Here is a 19,629-nt window from a genome sequence, read left to right on the forward strand (position 1 = left end):
TCAGCTTTTGGTAAACACGTGGGCGTCCTTCCCGAGCTCTGGCGAGAGTCCGGTCCGGCTCTGCTCTGTGGATTCATTTCTGACATGGAGGTTGGTTCAGGGTGCAGCGCAACCTTGCAGGCCGGAAGTGTCGGTGTGGGCGTGGCGTAGCCGGGCTTGTAGGGAGCGGAGGATGAAATCTAAACCTCTCAGAGGTGCTGTGTCGAACTATCCTGGACCTCAGCAGCATGCACGTTAGAGCTGGGGAGAAGGCGATGGTGTTAATGCTGGCAGTGGCCACCTTGTAAAAAGGCATCTTGCTGCCTTTAACCTCCTTGTGCTTTTGGGCCAGGAGATCGGGCTTGGTACTTCAGGAATGGAAAAGATTGGAAGATCCAGTATTGCTTGGGTGGGTTTCTGACTGACTGGCTGGAGGTGATGATGTTGGTGGTTCACATCACAGCTTGGCTGTGGAAGCCTGTCTTTGGCTGCCGAGCCATTCTCCCACGGCTTTCTCAGTACATCTAGGCGACGGGAGATCTGGTCTCTTCTGTTCTTTATGGGTGGCCAGGATTCTTGTTTTAGTTGACTGAAGTTCACCAAATGGCCAAGGTCCTGTGGTGGAGATTGAGGTGTGTGCTGTTTATCCTGCTTTCTTTGGAACTTTTATTTTAATTATGGTTTACTCGGAACAGGCATACCCCATGTCCACTCCTGTGAGCCGAATCCTCACAGGAACAATCCTGTAGGGAGGTAGAATATTGCCATAAAGGGGATCAGCTGGGCTTTGTATTTTCCCAGCACTGTTGATCCTAGAGTGCGGGGTGAAAAATAATAGCAGCTAACAAGTCACCCTGTTCTATCAGACTGTGATGTTGGAAATGTGGACCCCCTTCAGGGTGGAGACATGAGCTGCACTGAGGGCAGATGTGGGCCTAGGGATCTTCAGTATTGGAGGGAGCTTTGAGGTCTGTGGAAGAAACAGCCCTGCAGACCTGACAGGCGGTGTAATTGCACTCTCTCCAGTCATAGCCTTGTCTTCCATGCTTCTGTATTTCTCTTCAACCAACTCTGACACTGAGTGTGGCATGCAGGTTCTGTGATGTCCCTGTAGAGGTCTCCTGGAGTGTATCTCCAAGCACTTACACTCCATCATAGACACTAAGAGATGGACTTGAAGAGCTCTGGATCACTCAGGGTCCTGTGGTTGGCACATTGTAGGCTGCTCACCCTGTCCTTTGTACAGTTTCACGTTTTGCCATTTTTCAGTCAAACCAAGTGTTTGTGAGCTGGAGACTGGCTCATGACACTGAAGTCTACTCTTAGAAATCATGGGCTACAAAACAGCTCACCTTAAATACCAGCATTTTCTGTGCCACTGTAATTAAAACAACAGACACTTGTTAATTAATGTTAATAACCTACAAAACATGGTAGCATTGGGCTTTACAGTTTTTAAAAAACATTTATTATTTATACAGTATTCTGACTGTGTATGTATGCCTGCATGCCAGAAGAGGGCAGTAGATCTCATTATAGATGGTTTATAACCACCATGTGGGTGCTGGGAATATGAACCTGGGACCCTTAGAAGTACAGCCAGTGCTCTTAACCTCTAAGCCATCTCTTCAGCCCAAGCTTTATGTTTTTTAAGGTGGAGAAAGGACACTGCCTTGTCCATCAAAACTGTTATCTTTTTCTTTACAGATGCTTCAGCAGCATGCTTGCTTATGACATCCACACCTTTCTGTAATCATGTACTTTATAGTAAACAGACCTGTGGTAGAAAAAAAAAAAAAAACCAGCCTACTTTCAAGCACATCCCTATCATCTCTCATCTGCGAGGGGGAGGGAGGAGCTCAGGATTATCCTCTAGCAAAATCAAGGCTACCCTAGTCTGTGTCAGAAAACATTTACATATTTTAATTTTTTTTTTTTTAATTTTATGTGCACTGGTGTTTTACCTGCATGTATGTTTGTGTGAGGCTGTTGGATCCCCTGGAACTGAAGTAACAGACAGTTGTGAGCTGCCATGTGGGTGCCAGGAATTGAACCTGGGTCCTCTGAAAGTGCCCAACCACCTCTCCAAGCTCAGGAGAAAACACTTAAACATAGTTTATAGATGGGCTAAATTTTTGGTTCATTTCAGGTTTCTTACAGCCAGTAGCATGACAGAAATGCACGCCATCAAGCTGAGTTGTGGACTGGAGACATGTCTCAGCAGTAAAGAACACGAACTGCTCTTTCAGAGGACCTGGATTCAGTTTCCAGCACCCACATGGCAGCTCACAACTGTCTATAATTCCAAGATCTGACACCCTCACACACACATATATGCAGGCAAAACACCAATGTACATGGAATAGGAAATGAGTTATTAAAAAAAAAAAAAAAACTACATGTGCTTAAGTTCTGTTGGCTCATTAGAATCTGAGATTCCCATGATTTCCCATTTCACTCTGAGCTTCTTGTTGCCTGATGCAGCTGTCTATGGTTTATATTCCTGGCTCATTCTCTGTTGTTTGGATGCTATCCCATTCCTTGTACCCTGGGTTCCACTGTGTAATGAATGCTTCTTGGTACTTTAGCCAGAACAGACCTCCAGCTTTGCATTAGATAGTGACAAGCATGTCCTCCACTGTGGTTTGCATGTGGTGTTACTATATACAAACAATAAGCCCAACTTTTTTTATAATTTTAATTATTTATTTATTTTACATCCAAGTCCTAGCCCCCTCCCTCCTCTCCTCCCATTCCCACCCTTTTTCCTTGTTCCTTCTATTCCCCCACCCCTACTCCTCAGAGAAGGAGAGCCCACCACCCATCCACCCCAGCACATCAAGTTGCATGAGGACTGAAGGCATCATCTTTCCTGGTGGCCTGGTGAGGTAGGCCTGCCAGGGTACAGTGATCAAAAAGCAGGGAACAGAGTCCATGCCAGAGTTGGCTCCCATTCCCCTTACTCGGGAACCTACATGATGACCGAGCTGTCCATTGGCTACCTCTGTGTAAGGGGCTTAGGTTCAGTCCATTCATAGTCTTTGGTTGGTGTTTCACTCTAATAAGCCAAACTTCCAAGATGGAATTCCTTCTTCTACAGGGTGGACTCCAGTCTCCATGGTGTCCAGATATATCTTCCAAACTCTTTTCCTTGAGTGCTACTGTTTGTGTGGGTGATGATGTGAGATGATTTTAATTCATTTAAACTATAATACCATTTATTGGTCTTTATTTCAGGAAGTGCTGTCCTTCTGGGATGTGGCCATTGATTTCTCTCCAGAAGAATGGGAATGCCTGGACCTTGCTCAGTGGAATTTGTACAGGGACGTGATGTTGGAGAATTACAGCAACCTTGTGTTCCTCGGTGAGGATTGCATTTATAGTAAAGTTTTATTTCTCCCTCAACATGTAGCTTCCCCACTTTGTGCAATATGTCACAGAAGATTATGCTTTTCAACTGCGAGTTTCATATTCCTTTAAAAAAAAAAACCAATAAAACATGAGGCAGGTTGCTGTTTAGCTAAGAACTACTTTGTTGTTTATCTTTGTGTGTTTAACCTGTCTGTGTTACCTGCACTGTTAGAAATTCAAGGAAATGAGGCATGGAGCACACTTGTTGAGTACAGTGTTTGACAATTCAGTTTTAATATTTTTCCTTTAAATGAAACTCGGAATCTGGACAGTGTACATTCCTTTATGTATTGTAGTATACCTGTCCCAAACCATTTAAGGAACTAATTGTCTGCAATCATTTATTGCATCGTCTCTTTCCTTATAAACACTGTACTGGAAGGGGCATGTCAGTTGCCGTGAGAAGAACATTTAAACAATCTTGTTCCCTTTTCCCACAAACAGGTCTTGCTGGCTGTAAGCCACAACTGGTGACATTTCTGGAGCAAAGACAAGGGCCTTGGGATGTGAAGAAACAAGCAGCAGCCACTGTGCACCTTGGTGGGTATGAAAGAGGGGCTCAGAGTAGAGATGAGACGTCCCAAGATAGAACAGAAAGACATGCTTTACCATGCACATTGAGACATTACATTGTTGTGGAAATTCTTTATAAGTTATTGCCTTTAGTGTCTTCTGTTGTAATGAAAAGTCACCTCTCAGACATTTGTAATAGTTTTAGTGTGTGAGCTTAGTTCCTCCCCTCTGGTGAACTCTGCTTGTATACAAGACCTTGCAAAGTTCCTCATTTTTTTTGTGTCTACATTGTAACCTAAGACACAGGAAAATGACACTCAATGTGGATCAGACTAACAGTCATTTATTTGCTGACTTTGAAAAGCAAGCTCATCCAAAAAGAACTCTCTATACTGAAATGAAGCATGACTGGGTTTATAAAGTCATACACACAATTACACCATACCTGAACACTCCAAGGCTCAGGAGTTTTCAAGGTTTCATATCTGTTGATTATAACAGTTTGCTTTATGTTATAAAACAGTGGATATCCCAAAGCTACATTTGAGGCTGTGTGAGAACATTCTTCACAGCAGATATAGTCACCAGAGCTGAGAGTGGGTGGAAATCCAGTTGTTTGTATGGCTTTCTTGGAAATCAATAGATTTTTCAGTACTTTAAAGAGTTGTGAGGCTCTAATTTTAGGAAAATACTTAAATTTTCTCAAATATTCATCTTAACTCTGAAAATTTTTGTTTATGAACACAATATTTCAGATATATCAGAGCTATAAATGTTTTGTTGACCTTAAATTTGTTTGAGATATCTGCTTTAGGCTTAACTTTGATTACATGTAGACAGTATAAAGGCAGGTAGATATCAGTCTTTCCTTCTAACATTGTTCATGTAAATGAGTACACTGATATTTAGTAGGAATACAAACATAATTTTGGGTATATTAAAAGTGTACAATTGCTAATAAGGTGGCTCATCTTTAACTGTTATGTGTTAATTATCTTTCTTATAACAATTTACAATAAATTAACTCTCATAAGATTGGAATTTTATAAATGAAAGTAAGCTATTCTTGTTAAAATTTTGAGCCTTAAAAAAATTCATAATTTTTATACTGAAGCTCTTTTATACCAGATCAACTTTAAACCATAAATACAGTTCATGGAGAGAATGAAAAGTTTATTTTTCTGATACCTTCATTGTGTACTTTTACAAAATCTAAATCAATCTCACAAATACTCTATATTAATAACATGTTTGATCATAAAGAGTACATTTGCCGATGGTGGTGGGTTACGTCTTTGATCTCAGCACTTGGGAGGCAGAAGCAGGCACATCTCTGAGTTTAAGGCCAGAGTGGTCTACAGAGCATGTTCCAGGATACACAGGAATACACAGAAACCTGTCTCAAAACAAAAGAAACAAACAAAAACTCCAAAACAAAACAAAAAAGAATACATTCAGAAGTGAAAATAGTAAAGACCTTTATGAACGACACCTGTAAAGAATACAAAGGTATACAATTAATTATTACTACAGTTCTTGTCGTGACTCAGTTTCTCCAATGGCTAAAGGTTAAAAAGTTAACAAATACCTAAGTGACTAGATAGATGTCTAAGTTGGCCCTGTTAGCATTAATTGACCACTGAACTTAACTTTTAAGGAGCCACCTACTGTGACTCCTTAAAGCCTTAATGGTTTTGGCCTCTTTATTTACCTAATTTATCTTATGTAAAGTAATTTAACCCCCTTTTTTAGAGATAGAACCTCAAATTTATGTCTTTTGTAACTTTTTAAAATGATTTCACTGATCCTAAGAGAAAATTTACACCTCAGGAAGAGCTTTAGAGATATGAATAACCTTGGTACTGAGAACATTCTTTGTAAACAAGAATCCAGAGACAGAAAGTATAGAACAGGAGTTCAATTGGTAACTAATTGTAACAAGTCCTTGCAATTACTCACTACCTTTGGACCAGCCATGTGAACATTACATACCCCCCCTCCAATTAAGTAATTTCAAATGAGACATAATAACATTAACAAGTAAACTTAGCATTTCCCGAGGGGGAGGGTGTTTCACAGTATCTATTCTCATGCAGGCCATTACCCAGTAAAGAAAAGCTTTCCCATGATTGCAGAGGTGGACCCCCAACCAGTTTTAGGTTTTCTTGCTTGTGTACCCTACTGTCTCCATAAAACATTGAAACCTCATATAATTGAGTCCCAGTTCCATGCAACTGTCTGGCAAGAGTGACTGGAAACTCAGGTGAGGGTTCGATGACCTTGCCTATATCCTTTCTTGAAGGATTTTTTTTCTTTGTTTTTGTTTTGTATTTTAAGACAGGGTTTCTCTGTGTAGCCTTGGCTGTCCTAGAATTCACAGTGATCTGTCTGCCTTTGCTTCCTGAGTGGTGGGATTAAAGGTGTGGGCCACCACCCCAGCTAGAATGTTAACCTTTAACAAGCCCATCTGTGATTATTTTTAGCAGGCACAGCTAGATTTATGAAGATGGTAGTTGTTCATGTTAGAAGATCCTGTGCTGCTTCCAGTGGGCTAGTCCAAAGTGAGTTCAGACAGTGAGCTGACTGTTCCATAAGGAGAGTAAGGGAAAGGGACAAAAATTGAGACATACGACAACAGCTGAGATAGCATAGATGAAGTGGACAATGCAGTCACTCATTCAGCATCCACAGAAATGACATAAAACACGGATTTAACTGAAACATGTTGGCATACTTTAAAAACTTTTATTTATATTTCTTTGATCTTTTTCTCCCTACTCCACCCCAATTCCTACCAACACCAGGTAGGAAAGGGAAATGGGAGAGAGGGTGGAGTTCTCTTAGCTGCTTCCTGCTGGTTAGGGTCATGGGGTTCCTTGGAGCCAGTCCAGTCCTCATTTCAGGAGATCTCCAACTTCTTGTCTTACAACAGCAACCAGGAGCAGCAAGGAAGAAGCAGGAGGAGCCTTATTCTTTCTCCACGTTCCCATACTCTGGGCTTTGGCAGTTATTCTTTCTTCAGAGTCCTCAGATTTAAACTCTCTGCAGCTAGCAAAGAGCTGAATGAGGCAAAGTCAGTCTGAATGAGGCAAATAGTCTGCTGCTGTGGACAATCTGAATCAGTCCTATATCCTACACCTAGAACAAAACAAACAAACAAAAAAACATGTTTACAGCCACAATAGTTTTCTCCATTACGTCTTCAATCAACATCTTTACTATTAGGAGACCCAGGGAAGGAGTTCCTGTCAAGATTTATTCCTATTACCAGAAGCAGGAGCAGATAAAAGTATCTATACCTATCCCCTTTAAGCACCAGAAGGACTAGCTTGGTTTTGGTGTCAAGAAATACAGTGGTCATTCTGAGACTTACTGGCCCTGGTGACAATAGGTGTTGAAATGTACCGTAGTTTCTGATTTGTGGTTAAATATGTATGAGTAAATCTCCCCATTAAAAAAAAAGCATTGTAAGTATAAAGAATATTACTTACTTTTTGATCATATCTCAATTTTTCCTCAACAGGAACAACACCCAATGATTGTAACGCTTACAGCAACTCACTCCCTATTAAACACCAGAGAATTCATAAAGGGGAGAAACCCTACAAGTGTGAAGAATGTGGTAAAGCCCTTAGTTCTCGTTCAACTCTTTCGATACACCAGAGACGTCATACTGGAGAAAAACCCTACAAGTGTAAAGAATGTCATAAGGCCTTTAGTAGTCGCTCATCACTTTTTATACACCAGAAAAATCATACTGATGAAAAAACGTACAAGTGTGAGGAATGTGGCAAATTATTTTACTATCCTTCAATGTTGAAGCAACATCAAAGAATTCATTCTGGAGATAAACCCTACAAGTGTGAAGAATGTGGCAAAGCTTTTTATGATCCCTCATTCCTTAAACAACATAAAAGAGTTCATTGTGGAAAGAAACCACACAAGTGTGAAGAATGTGGCAAAGCATTTTCCTCTGCTTTACTCCTTAACCAACATAAAGGAATTCATTCTGGAGAGAAAAAGTACAAGTGTGAAGAATGTGGCAAATCCTTTTGCTATCCTTCATTCCTTAAGCAACATCACAGAATTCATTCTGGAGAGAATCCCTACAATTGTGGCGACTGTGGAAAAAGGTTTTACAGTTCTCCGCACCTTCAGGAGCATAAAAAAATTCATACTGGAGAAAAACCATATAACTGTGAAGAATGTCACAAAGCTTTTCGTAATCACTCAGCCCTTAGAAGACACAGGGCAGTTCATAATGGAAAGATACCCTACAAGTGTGAGCTTTGTGGAAAAGGATTTACTAAGACCTCAGAACTTACTGAGCACAAGCTAGCTCACACTGGAGAGAAACCCTACAAGTGTGACCTGTGTGGAAAAGGATTTACTAAGCCTTCTGTTCTTACTGAGCACAAAATAGCTCACACTGGAGAGAAACCCTATAAGTGTGAACAGTGTGGCAGATGTTTTTCCTCCTCTTCATCCCTTAAAAGACACCAATTAATCCATTCTGAAGACAATCCCTACAAGTGTGAGGAATGTGGCAGAGCCTTTTCTACACTTTATTCTCTTACTCAGCACAAGCGTGTCCATTCTAGAGAGAAACCTTACAAGTGTGGAGAATGTGGGAAAGCCTTTTCTTATAATTTTTCCTTGATTCAGCACAAGTTAATTCATAATGGAGTGAAGTCTTATCGATGTGAAGAATGTGGGAAGATGTTTTATTCTACTTCAAAACTGAAGAAACATAAAAGACTTCATTGTCAAGAGAAACTGTACAAGTGTGAAGTCTGTGGAAAAGCCTTTTCTACTAATTCTTCCCTGATTCAACACAAAATAGTTCATACTGGAGAGAAATGCCACAGATGTGAAGAGTGTGGCAAAATGTTTGCCTGTACCTCAAAACTGAAGAGACATAAAAGAATTCATTGTCAAGAGAAACCCTTTAAATGTGAAGTATGTGGCAAGGATTTTCGTACTTTCCCAGAACTTTCTATACACAAGAGAACTCACATGAGTGCGAAACCACACAAATGTGAAGAATGTGGAAAAGCCTTTTCTACTCTCTCATACTTTACTCTGCACAAATTACATCATACTGGGGAGAAATCCTATCAATGTGACGAGTGTGGCAAAATGTTTTACTCTACTTTAGACCTTAAAAAACACCAAAAAATTCATACTGGAGAGAAACCATACAAGTGTGAAGAGTGTCACAAAACTTTTAGTACACGTACAACCCTTAAGAGACACAAGACAGTTCACACTGGAGAGAAACCCTACAAGTGTGACCTGTGTGGAAAGGGATTTATTAAGCCCTCTGTGCTTAGTGAGCACAAGATAGCTCACACTGGAGAGAAACCCTACAAGTGTGAAGAGTGTGGTAAAAGGTTTTCCTATTCTTCAGACTTTAAAACACATCAAAGAATTCACTCTGAAGATAATCCTTACAAGTGTGGGGAATGTGGCAAAGCGTTTAGTAAGCTTTATACACTTACTCAGCACAAGCTTGTTCATACTGGAGAGAAACCGTACAAGTGTGAAGAATGTGGCAAAAGATTTTCGTGTTCTTCATATGTTAAGGTACATAAAACAATTCATTCTGAAGAGAAGGCCTTCAAGTGTGGGGAATGTGGCAAAGCCTTTGTTAATTATTATACCCTTTCTCGACACAAGACAGTTCATATTGGAGAGAAATCCTACAAAGGACATAAAAAAGTTTGTACATCCTCAGGACTTAAAAGACATCAAGGAACTCATTCTGAATAGAAGCTCCACAAGTGTGTGCAATGTGGTAGAGCCTGTGCTGATCACTCAGATCTTAAACAGCGCAAGTGAATGTAGGGAGTAGAGAAGCCATGCATGTGGGGAGAATGGCAAGTGCTTTACCAGTCAGTCAAACGTGAAGGAAGTGACAGGGTTTTAGTGTTTCCTCATATTTTAAATAACAACAGTCTCTGGATATGGTCAAGGTTTCAGTAATCATTCAGTTCTGGTTCAACCTCGGTAATCTGCACTTGAGAGAAACCCTACTCATGCAGAAAGGGACCATGGTTGAGCTATGCCTCATGTCCATGTAAGCATCAGAGAATACATCCTGATGAGAAGGCCTACAAAAGCAATCAAGGTGGCAAGCTCTCTACCTGTTCTTCACACATTAGGTATCTACAAAGACTTCATACTGCAGAGGCACTCTCTACACATAAAAGCTGTGCCTCAGCCTTAAATAACACTTCGTCTTCATCAACACCAAAGAATTGCCGTAGGTGAGAAACCTGCAGGTGCAGATGTCCTCATCAGCTCTAGATGTCCGTATCACACAGCCCCATATTATGTGATGGACTCTCAACTATGTTTTTTACTCCATCAGATTAGTCTATAGAAATATTTAGGAGGGATTTTCTTGATTGCTAAGTCATGTACATTAGTCCACCCAAGCGTAAGGCATGCCATCCCAGGGCAAGTGTTCATGGGTTATATAAGAATTCTTGGGGGCTGGAAAGATGGCTCAGAGGTTAAGATCACTAACTGTTCTTTCAGAGGTCCTGTGTTCAATTCCCAGCAACCAAATGGTGGCTGCCAACCATCTACAATGAGATCTGGTGCCCTCTTCTGGTGTGCAGGCATACATGCAGACAGAACATTGTATACATAATAAATAATTTAAAAAAAAAACTCGAATTCTTGGTGATAGAGCATATTCAGGTACGATGGAGGAAGCAAAGAAATACATAGCTTTCCTTTACGGTAGTGGTTCTCAACTTTCCTAATGCTGTGTCCCCTTAATATAGTTTCTCTAAGTTGACCCCTTCCTCTAAATTGTTTGGGGCCATAGCATTTGGGGTCATGGAAACAGAAATCAAAGACAGCACTGAATGTGTGAAGGATTTACACTCTTCCTTATACTTGTCATCAGACTCTATATGGGACGTAAGGACACAAAACCTTGAGATTTGTTAAATTTTCACTGGACACCAGAGCATTCACATTGGAGAATAGCCCAATTTATTCAAAGAATATGACAAAAAGTTTTTTAATTGCACTTAATTAAACACTGAATAACTCATACTAGAGAGGAACTTTGTGAGACTAAAGATACTGGATAAGTATTGAACAGTTCTAATCTACAGCATTTTAAATTTGTATATAAGAGAAACCCTGCAAGTCCAAATGTTAAGAGAAGTTGTTTATTCTTCATACATCGGAGAATTTGTTGAGAAACTATACATCTTATTTAGCCAGCAGTATTTATTGAAAAGGCTGTCCTGACACCCTTGATGTGTGTTTTTTCCTAGTTCGTTGTCATTGAAATTTTGCTGTGGATTGCATTGAATGTATAGATTTGCTTTTATTACAAAATGAGCTCTGCAAATCCCAGAACATGCCTTTCTGTCTTATAATGTCTTCCTGTAAGTGATGCATTTTGATATTTTCAAATGTTTACAGAAGACTTTCACCCCTTTCATTAGGGCCATCCCTGGATATGTCTCCTTTAAAAAAATTTTTTTAAGATTATGGTGACTAGGTGCTATTTTCTATAATTACTTTCCCTGCAAGTATCTTTTTGATGTTTATAAAGGCTAATGATATTTGACATTGATTTTGAGAACAGCTATTTTTGTTGACAGTGTTTATTGTAAATGTTTTTATTCCTCAGATGAAGTGATGAGATGAATGCCATTCCCAAGCCTTTCTAGCTCTTTATGAACTCTCACTGGCTGGTTCAACTCTGCTTTTATTGCCTTAACTCCTCTCCTACCTGCCTGATTCAAACTGGCTTCTCTTGGCTTCTGACTCAATTGCTCTTTCAGGCCTCAAACTCATTCTAGCAGCATGTTTTAATCTTGTGGTTTCTTCTCATTCTCTGGCTTGTTCTCTTTTCACCTGTGTCTAGCTTGTTCTCTCTGCAACCTGTCTCTGTAAAACTATCTCAGGAAAAAAAAAACCCTCTGGTAAAAACCTCCCTTCTCTCACCCTACCCTGCTCTTAAGTAGCCTCTCTTTCCTGTTCTGTTCTTATGAAAGTTGGGCATAACCCATTGCTGACACATTCTGTCAAATCACTTTTTCTGCCTCTCAATTAGACTTCACTTTTAAACATGGCTTCCTTGTGTTAGCTAACTTTATCTTCATTGTGTAGGATTAAAAGATTACTAAGGGTGTATTCTATCCAGATCATATAGATCTTTGGATCTGATTCATGTTGATAGATTAAAATTCCTTTACAGTTTATCATTGTCTTAGTTGGGGTTTCTATTGCAGTAGAAAACACATCACCAAAAGCAAGTTGGGAAGAAAATGATTCATTTTATTATATGCTTCCAGATAACAATCCATCACTTAGTGTACTCGGGGTAGGAAATCAGGAAGGGCCAGAAGTTGGAGGCAGGAGCCGTAGAGAGCCCTTGGAGGAATGCTGCTTACTGCCTTCCTCCACATGGCTTGTTTAGCATCCTTCCTTCCTTCCTTCTTCCCTTCCTTTCCTCCTTTCTTCCTCCCTTCCCTCCTTTCTTTCTCTTTTAATATTCTTATTCTTAAAAAATTTTTTATGTGCATTGGAGTTTTGCCTGCACATATGTCTATGGGAGGATATCAAAATCCCTGGAACTAGAGTTATAGACAGTTGTGAACTGCCATGTGGGTCCTGGAAATTGAACCCTGGTCTTTTGGAAGAGCAGCCAGCCCTTTACTGTGGAGCCCTCTCTCTAGCCCCTCAGCATGCTTTCTTATGGCATCCAGGACCTCCAAACCAGTTGTGGCACTGCTCACAGTGAATTGGACTTTCCAGCCTGAGCCATCAGTCAAGAAAATGCCTCACAGGCTTGCCCAGAGGCATTTTCTTATATGAGATTTTGCTTTTGGCATGATGACATAAAACTAGGCAGAACTATCATATTTAGAACTTTTTTGTAGAGTACACAGGTCTTTTAGTATACCTCATATCATCTGTAAACTAGCATAGTTGAATTTCTTTTTTTCTAATTTTTTCCTTTGCCTAGCTTTATATTTTTTCATTCTTTAATTAAGAATTTGAGTACAGTATTGAAAAAGAGATATTAGGAACCCTAGTCTCATGCCGGAGTGTTGTTTTCCATTTTCTGAAGGTTGCTGTTGTGGAATGTATACAATTTACAGTTGTTCATTCAAACACTGATTTCTCTACCCCACTGTCTGGTTTAATCAGAGCCTTACATTGTGATGCTTATTCTAAGCATCATCTGCCTCAAGTTAGTGTAAACATGCCACCATTTGTTCTCTGTGTTGCCAATAAAAACAACCAGCCAATGCTGAGCAATGGAGGTACAGCAGTGAAAAAGTTAGAGCTTTGCACCACTGTTAGAGACAGTTAATCTGTCCAGGCCATTTATGACAGGTTCAGAGGTACTAAAATGTCTCTACGTCATCACTGCATGAAGAAGTGAAAGTGAAAGGTTAGTTGCACTAGACCCTACACTGAATGAAAAGCAAGAGAACAGTATGGCAAGCACTGGCATTCCTGTTTCTCTACTTGCTTATTTCATTCAGTCACAGTGTCACCTCATTCCCATCCTGTGCATCTCCTGTCATGGTGGACTGAACCCTCAAACCTCTTCTTCAGTTTATGGCTTGTCAGATATCAAAGCAACAAGAAACATCACAAACAGCAGAATTCTCTCGTAGCTAGGGATGGTGGAGTTGGCTTTTAGTCCCAGCACTTAGGACATAGAAGACTAGGGGCTGGAAGTGAGGTCCTCTTCAGCTACACAGGGAACATGAGGTCAATTTCTGCAGTGTAATGCTCAGCCTCAGATCAGAAAGTAGGTTATAATTTTCAACAGTTAATAGTATTATGTACTGAGTTACTCAGCATTGAGTATGTTTTCTCATAGCTTTTCGCAGCTCCAATCTCTATAGAATATGATCTCCCTCATGAATGGTATCTTTATTTATATGTAAAGAAAGGAGTTTATGTGCAACATGTACATTGGACTATACTGGCAATTACCTAAGGGAGTTGTACATAAGGTGATAGGGGTGTCGTGTGTTTATACTTTTTATTAAAGATTTATCTTAATGTTATGTGGAAGGTTATTTTGCTTGCATATGTGTCTGTGCATTATGTACATGTATTGCCTGTAGAAGACAAGAGTGGGCTTTGGACCCACAGGAACTGGAGTTAACTACCATGTTAGTGCTGAGAATAGAACCTGGGTCTTCTGGAAAAATAGTCAGTGCTCTTGACCACTGGTCCACCTCACTACCTTCTTAAATGTGTAGCCCAGGCTGGCCTTGACTCCCGATCTTTGTGTTCCCATCTCTTTAGCATAACCTAACAATGAGCACTATTACAACTGGATTTTTTTTCTATGTTCCTCTTAAAAAATAGCATTTCTTTAATCTTTTGAGATAATAGTGTAATCATAGTATTTCTTATCTCCTGTTTCTCCTTCCAAACCTTGTCATATATCCCTCCTTGTTTTCTTTCAAACTGATGACCACTCTTTCATACATGCATACATACATACATACATTCCTAAATACATAATCCAACCTTCTAAGTTGGTATTCTATTTCTTACATATATTATTTATATTTGTATTTATATATTCTATATAAATGTATTGAATATAAGCTATTGTGTGTTTTGTTTTCAGGGCTCACCATTTGGTATTGGATAACCAGTTAGTGTATTCATCCCTGAGAAAGACTATACCTTTCCCTCTCAGCATTGCATAGTTTCGTTTAGTTATTTCTGCAGGGTTATGGTCTCCTGAGTGTTTTTCTATCCATGTTACCATGTCCTTGTTCCAATCATGTTCAGTCACGTTGTTGAGACTTTGTGCTATAGAATCAGACAAACCTAGGACACAGGGTCTCACAGCAAAGTCCATGTTCCTTTGGCTCTTAAAAATCTTTCTGCCATTTCTTCTGTAATGATAGCCTTAGGTATGGGAGTGTTTTTTAAAATATAACCATTGGGACTGAGATACACAATTCTATGTTGATTGTCAGTGGTTTTCTGTCTGTTGCAAAGAGAAGTTTCCTTGATGAGGGCGAGGACCACCTCCTGTGCACCTAGGGACAAATACATAGAATGTAGTTAGAGATTGGGTGGGTTAGAAAAGTGGTGGTTGTAGGTTCTCCTCCAAGATCCATGATTTCTTTGGATAGTTGGCTACATTACCATTATCAGGCACAATTTCCCTCCTGTTGAAGTTTTAAGTCTAATTAGGGAAATTGTTGATTACCACCAAATTGTCAGTGCCACTACTACATACTTAGGGTTATTTTGCTTGCTGTTCATTGCTGTGGTCCATAGACATTGTACCTACTATGACTATTGGTTGCTTCTCCTTTTTGGAAGCTTGCATTGTGCCTTCTGTTATCATGAAAGCTAATCCCAAGAGAGGAGGCATTCAGGTCAGTTCTATGTCAGAGGCCTCTTGGCCTTGTGAATTTCAGTGCATGTCTTCTTCTGCAATAGGGACTTACCTTACCAGGAACAATCAGAACCTGTAGTGTTTGAGGATCTCTTGTACAACCCTGACCAATAAGCCAAAAGAGGACTTTCTATCCCTGGTGTGCAGGGGTTTTTGGAGATATCTTTGGCTTTTGGAAATAGTATTAACCCAGATGGAAAAAGTCCTTTAAACTATAAATGTGATTTATGCATCACCGTGAGTGCATTATAGGTATTTTAATGTGGATAGTTAATAATGTGATGCTTTATGACTTTTTCAGACACTCTTACTATTATCTTACCTACCTCCTTCCTTTTGCACTTATCTACTCACCCCCCCCATAGTCCATTTCTCCATTTTTCCTACCATATACTTGTATCCTGCTATTCTTCTCTCTGTTGTCTCCTGCTACTCCTCAACCCTGAGAATGGTCCATTTTTACTTTCCTGATTTCTGCACTAAGTCCTCACATCTGAGCATCTATCTGGAACTAGGAACTACAGAGAGGACATATGATATTTGTCTTTCTGGGTCTAGGTTACCTCGCTCAATACCATCTTTTCTAGGTCTAGTTACCCACAAATTTCATTATTTATATTTCCTTTTCTGCTGAATACCATTCCATCATGTATATGTACCACATTTTCATTATCCATTTATCAGTTGAAGTGCACTTTGGTTGTTAACATTTATTAGCTATTGTGAATAGAGCAGCAGTGAACATGGCTGAGCAAGTATCTGTGAAATAGGATTAAGAGTCCTTTGGACATTTACTAACAATTGGTATAGCTGAGTTATATGATTGGTGTCCTAGTTAGAGTTGCCGTTGCTGTGATGACCATAAAGCAAGTTGTGAAGGAAAGGCATACCCTGTAGTCCATCACTGAAGGAAACTAGGACAGAAATTCAAACAGGGCAAGTACCTGGAGTCAGGAGCTGATGCAGAGGCCATGGAGGGGTGCTGTTTACTGGTCTACGCATCATGGCTTGCTCAGAACCTAGGACCACCACCCCAGGGATATCACTACCCACATGGGGCTGGGCCCTTTCCCATTAATCACTGGTTAAGGAAAAGCCCTACAGCTGGGCATTATGGAGGCATTTTTTCAATTGCGATTCTCTCCACTCAGATGAGTCTAGCTTGTGTGAAGTTAACATAAAACTACCCAGGACAAGTGCCCTCTGGTCAACATACCACTGTTAAGCCATAACCATTTCTTTCTTGTTCATTCCCAGGATCATACATTAACATCAACATTATAATATGAAACATTTTTTAATTTATTATGTATACAAAGTTCTGTCTGTACACCTGCATGCCAGAAGAGGGTACCAGATCTCACAATAGATAGTTGCAAGCCACCATGTGGTTGCTGGGAATTGAACTCAGGACTGGTGGAAGAGCAGCAAGTGTTTTTAACCTCTGAGCCATCTCTTCAGTCCAATATGATACATTTTTATAAATTTAAAAAGTCTCATAGTCAGGGGTTGGAGCAATAGCCTTGCGGTTAAGAGCAGTGGTTGCTCTTCCAGAGGGCCTGGGTTATATTCCCAGTACCAACATGGCAGCCCACACTATCTGTAATTCCAGGTTCAGGCGGTCGACACCCTCAAGCAGACATACAAAACACGAGTGCACAAAAAATAAAAATAAAATTTTTTAAAATTTATTCACTCAACTATGGGCTCCTATAAAATAAAAAACAAGTTAAATGCTTTCTTCCATCAAGAGGGAAGAACCAGGACACAGCCACAGTCTTAACAAAGCAAAACCAAACTACAAAAGTGTAAATAACTCAATGTCCAATTATCTTGGTTTCACTCACAATCTTCTGGGTTCTTCCAAAGGGCCTGTGTCACTTCTCGCGCTTCACACTCTGCAACACACACAGTTTGTTTCCCAGGCTCAGACAGCTCCACTCCTGTCTTTGGTGGTCATCCTATGGTCCTGCCATCTCCAAACTTCTGGGGTGCTGCAGCTGGGCTGCGCTTTCACCAATAGCATCTATGCTGTCTTCATGATTTCAAGCCTCAACTTCTCTCCACGACTCTTTCAGTCTGAGGCTTCAACAGCTACTGAGGCCACAGCTCTCCTTGCCTCTCACAGTGCTAAGCCTCAGATGCTCTCCAGGCCCCCTTCATGCCTTCATGCCTTCAAAACCAGCACCACCTTGGGTGACTCTTACACTGCCGGGTTCAGCTCCCAGCGTGAGCTACAAACTGACCACAGTTTATAAATGCTGACTCAGGAAGAACTAGAAGATTTCACCTCACTAATGCTGGTCTCTTCTTAATCTCTGCTAATTTCTCAGCTCCAGCTGACTGTCACTAATTGTCTTAGTAAAAGAAAGGTTCCACTTTAGCGGTTCTGGACTTTTTGTTAATCACAGCTGATTCTTCAGCTCCAGCTGACCTGACACTTCAGGTTCTTCATGGTAGAATTGTTGTTTCCTTCCTTCACAATGTTTGATTCCTTCACAAGCCATGCCTCTATCATATGTAATGCTTTCAACATTCTTATCTTTAAATCCCAGAACAGTCCACTGAGCTCTGAACACTCAGTGGCTCTTCTAGGCCAAACTTCCAAAGCCCTTTCACAGTCCTTCCTCCCAAACAATGTAGTCATGTCTGTCACAGCAATACACCACACTCCTGGTACCAACTCTCTCTTAGGGTTACCATTGCTGTGATGAAATTCCATGACCATAAAGCAAGTTGGGGAAGAAAGGTGTTATAGAAAGGCTCATAATTTCCTATGATTTGTTCATCAAAGGAAGTCAGGGCAGGAACTCAAACAGGGCAGGAACCTGGAGGCAGAAGCTGATGCAGAAACCATGGAGGGGTGCTGCTTACTGGCTTGCTCAATATGTCTTGCTCTTCCTGTTTCTTATGGAACCCAAGACCACCAGCAGCCCAGGAATGGCACCAAGTATGATGGGCTGGGCCCTCCCCATTAATCACTAATTAAGAACATGCTCTATAGTTGGATCTTATGGAGGCATTTTCTCAATTAAGGTTCCTTCCTTTCAGATGACTCTAGCTCATGTCAAGTTCACATAACACTAGCCAACACAGTAGATACCAGGCTGTTTGGACTGCTGGGTCTCCCTCATTTCAACCCCCCTACTTGGTTGAAATCCTGTGGCCTTAAACAAGGTTCCTCTTTTTAGTTACCAAGTCAGTGAGTCAGAGGCTGAATAAAAACCTAAGAAAGATACCTAGATTCTCTGTTCTGGCCCCTCTAGAAGAGTATATTCCCCTGCCTTACAGTTCTTACATAGAACCAGTCCTGGACCTGTGTCTAAAGGGATCAACAAGCATCTACAATCCCACGAATCTCTCCTGTCCTACCTCACCTTCACAGAGAAGTGGGCTGGATTATGCTCTGCATCAACTCAGCCCCACCCAAGCCTACTGGGCCCCCATTAGTGCAAGGGGCTGATGAGCAGAGGCCAAGACTTTCTTTTCTAGTTAATGATTCTTCTTTTGACCAGCGATCTGGAACAACCAGGATGCTTTTTTCTCTGAGAAGCCTCAGGCCTGTTGGGAACTGCTTTTCAGCCTGGGCTGATCATGTGCTACATCTCAGTCCTCCCTTAGTTAAGGGATCAAACCATGACTGAAGCCAAGAAGTTGGTAGTGGGTCTCGGAGTAACCAGGGTAGATGCAGAAAGATAGATTGAGTGTATATTGCCCTCAACTTTATCAATCTGGATCCCAACCATGATCAAGGTAAGGGTGCACTAGACACCTATGACCAGACCCTGCTGACTGGCAAACACTGGGACCTGGACATCACTCACTGAAGTTACTCTGACAAGTTTGGCTACTGATATTTACTAGCTTTTTACAGCTATGTTTTAGAATGGGTGGAAGCTATTTCCACCAGATCAGAAATGTCTAATGCAGTGAGTAAGAAGTTACTGATGGAGATTGCTCCATATTTGGTCTTCTCTACTCTCTGGGGTCTGACAGTGGCCCAATGTTTACTGCCAAAGTATCCCAGAAAGAGGCTTAAACTCTAGGAATACATTGGAACTTACATTGTGTCTCAGGGCAGATAAAAAGAGCTAACAGGATTATTAAAGAAATATTAACTAAATTCAGTGCAGAAAGTGAGCTGCTCCTTACATTCTGTTTAGGACCAGGTGCTGTCCTACAGGGACAAGCCAACACCACTCTAATTGTAACCAGTCTTTTATTTTGGTCCCCATGGCTTACCATCCTGTTATCTGCCATATCTGAACCTATTCTTTTACTATCCCTTGGCATTCCATTTTAAG

The 19,629-nt window shown here is 40.7% G+C and overlaps 1 protein-coding gene across 1 annotated transcript; it reads left to right on the forward strand.

The window, feature by feature from the left end:
* Positions 1–13,368, forward strand: LOC110557860 (zinc finger protein 58-like). Its single transcript, XM_060380370.1, has 4 exons — positions 1–90; positions 3,217–3,343; positions 3,835–3,930; positions 7,427–13,368. The coding sequence occupies exons 1-4, from the start codon at positions 85–87 to the stop codon at positions 9,673–9,675; spliced, it is 2,478 nt and encodes an 825-aa protein (XP_060236353.1). The 5' UTR covers positions 1–84; the 3' UTR covers positions 9,676–13,368.
* Positions 13,369–19,629: the final 6,261 nt, after the last annotated feature.

Source organism: Meriones unguiculatus, chromosome 3 (genome assembly GCF_030254825.1).
Source record: "Meriones unguiculatus strain TT.TT164.6M chromosome 3, Bangor_MerUng_6.1, whole genome shotgun sequence".
Classification (NCBI taxonomy): Eukaryota; Metazoa; Chordata; class Mammalia; order Rodentia; family Muridae; genus Meriones; species Meriones unguiculatus.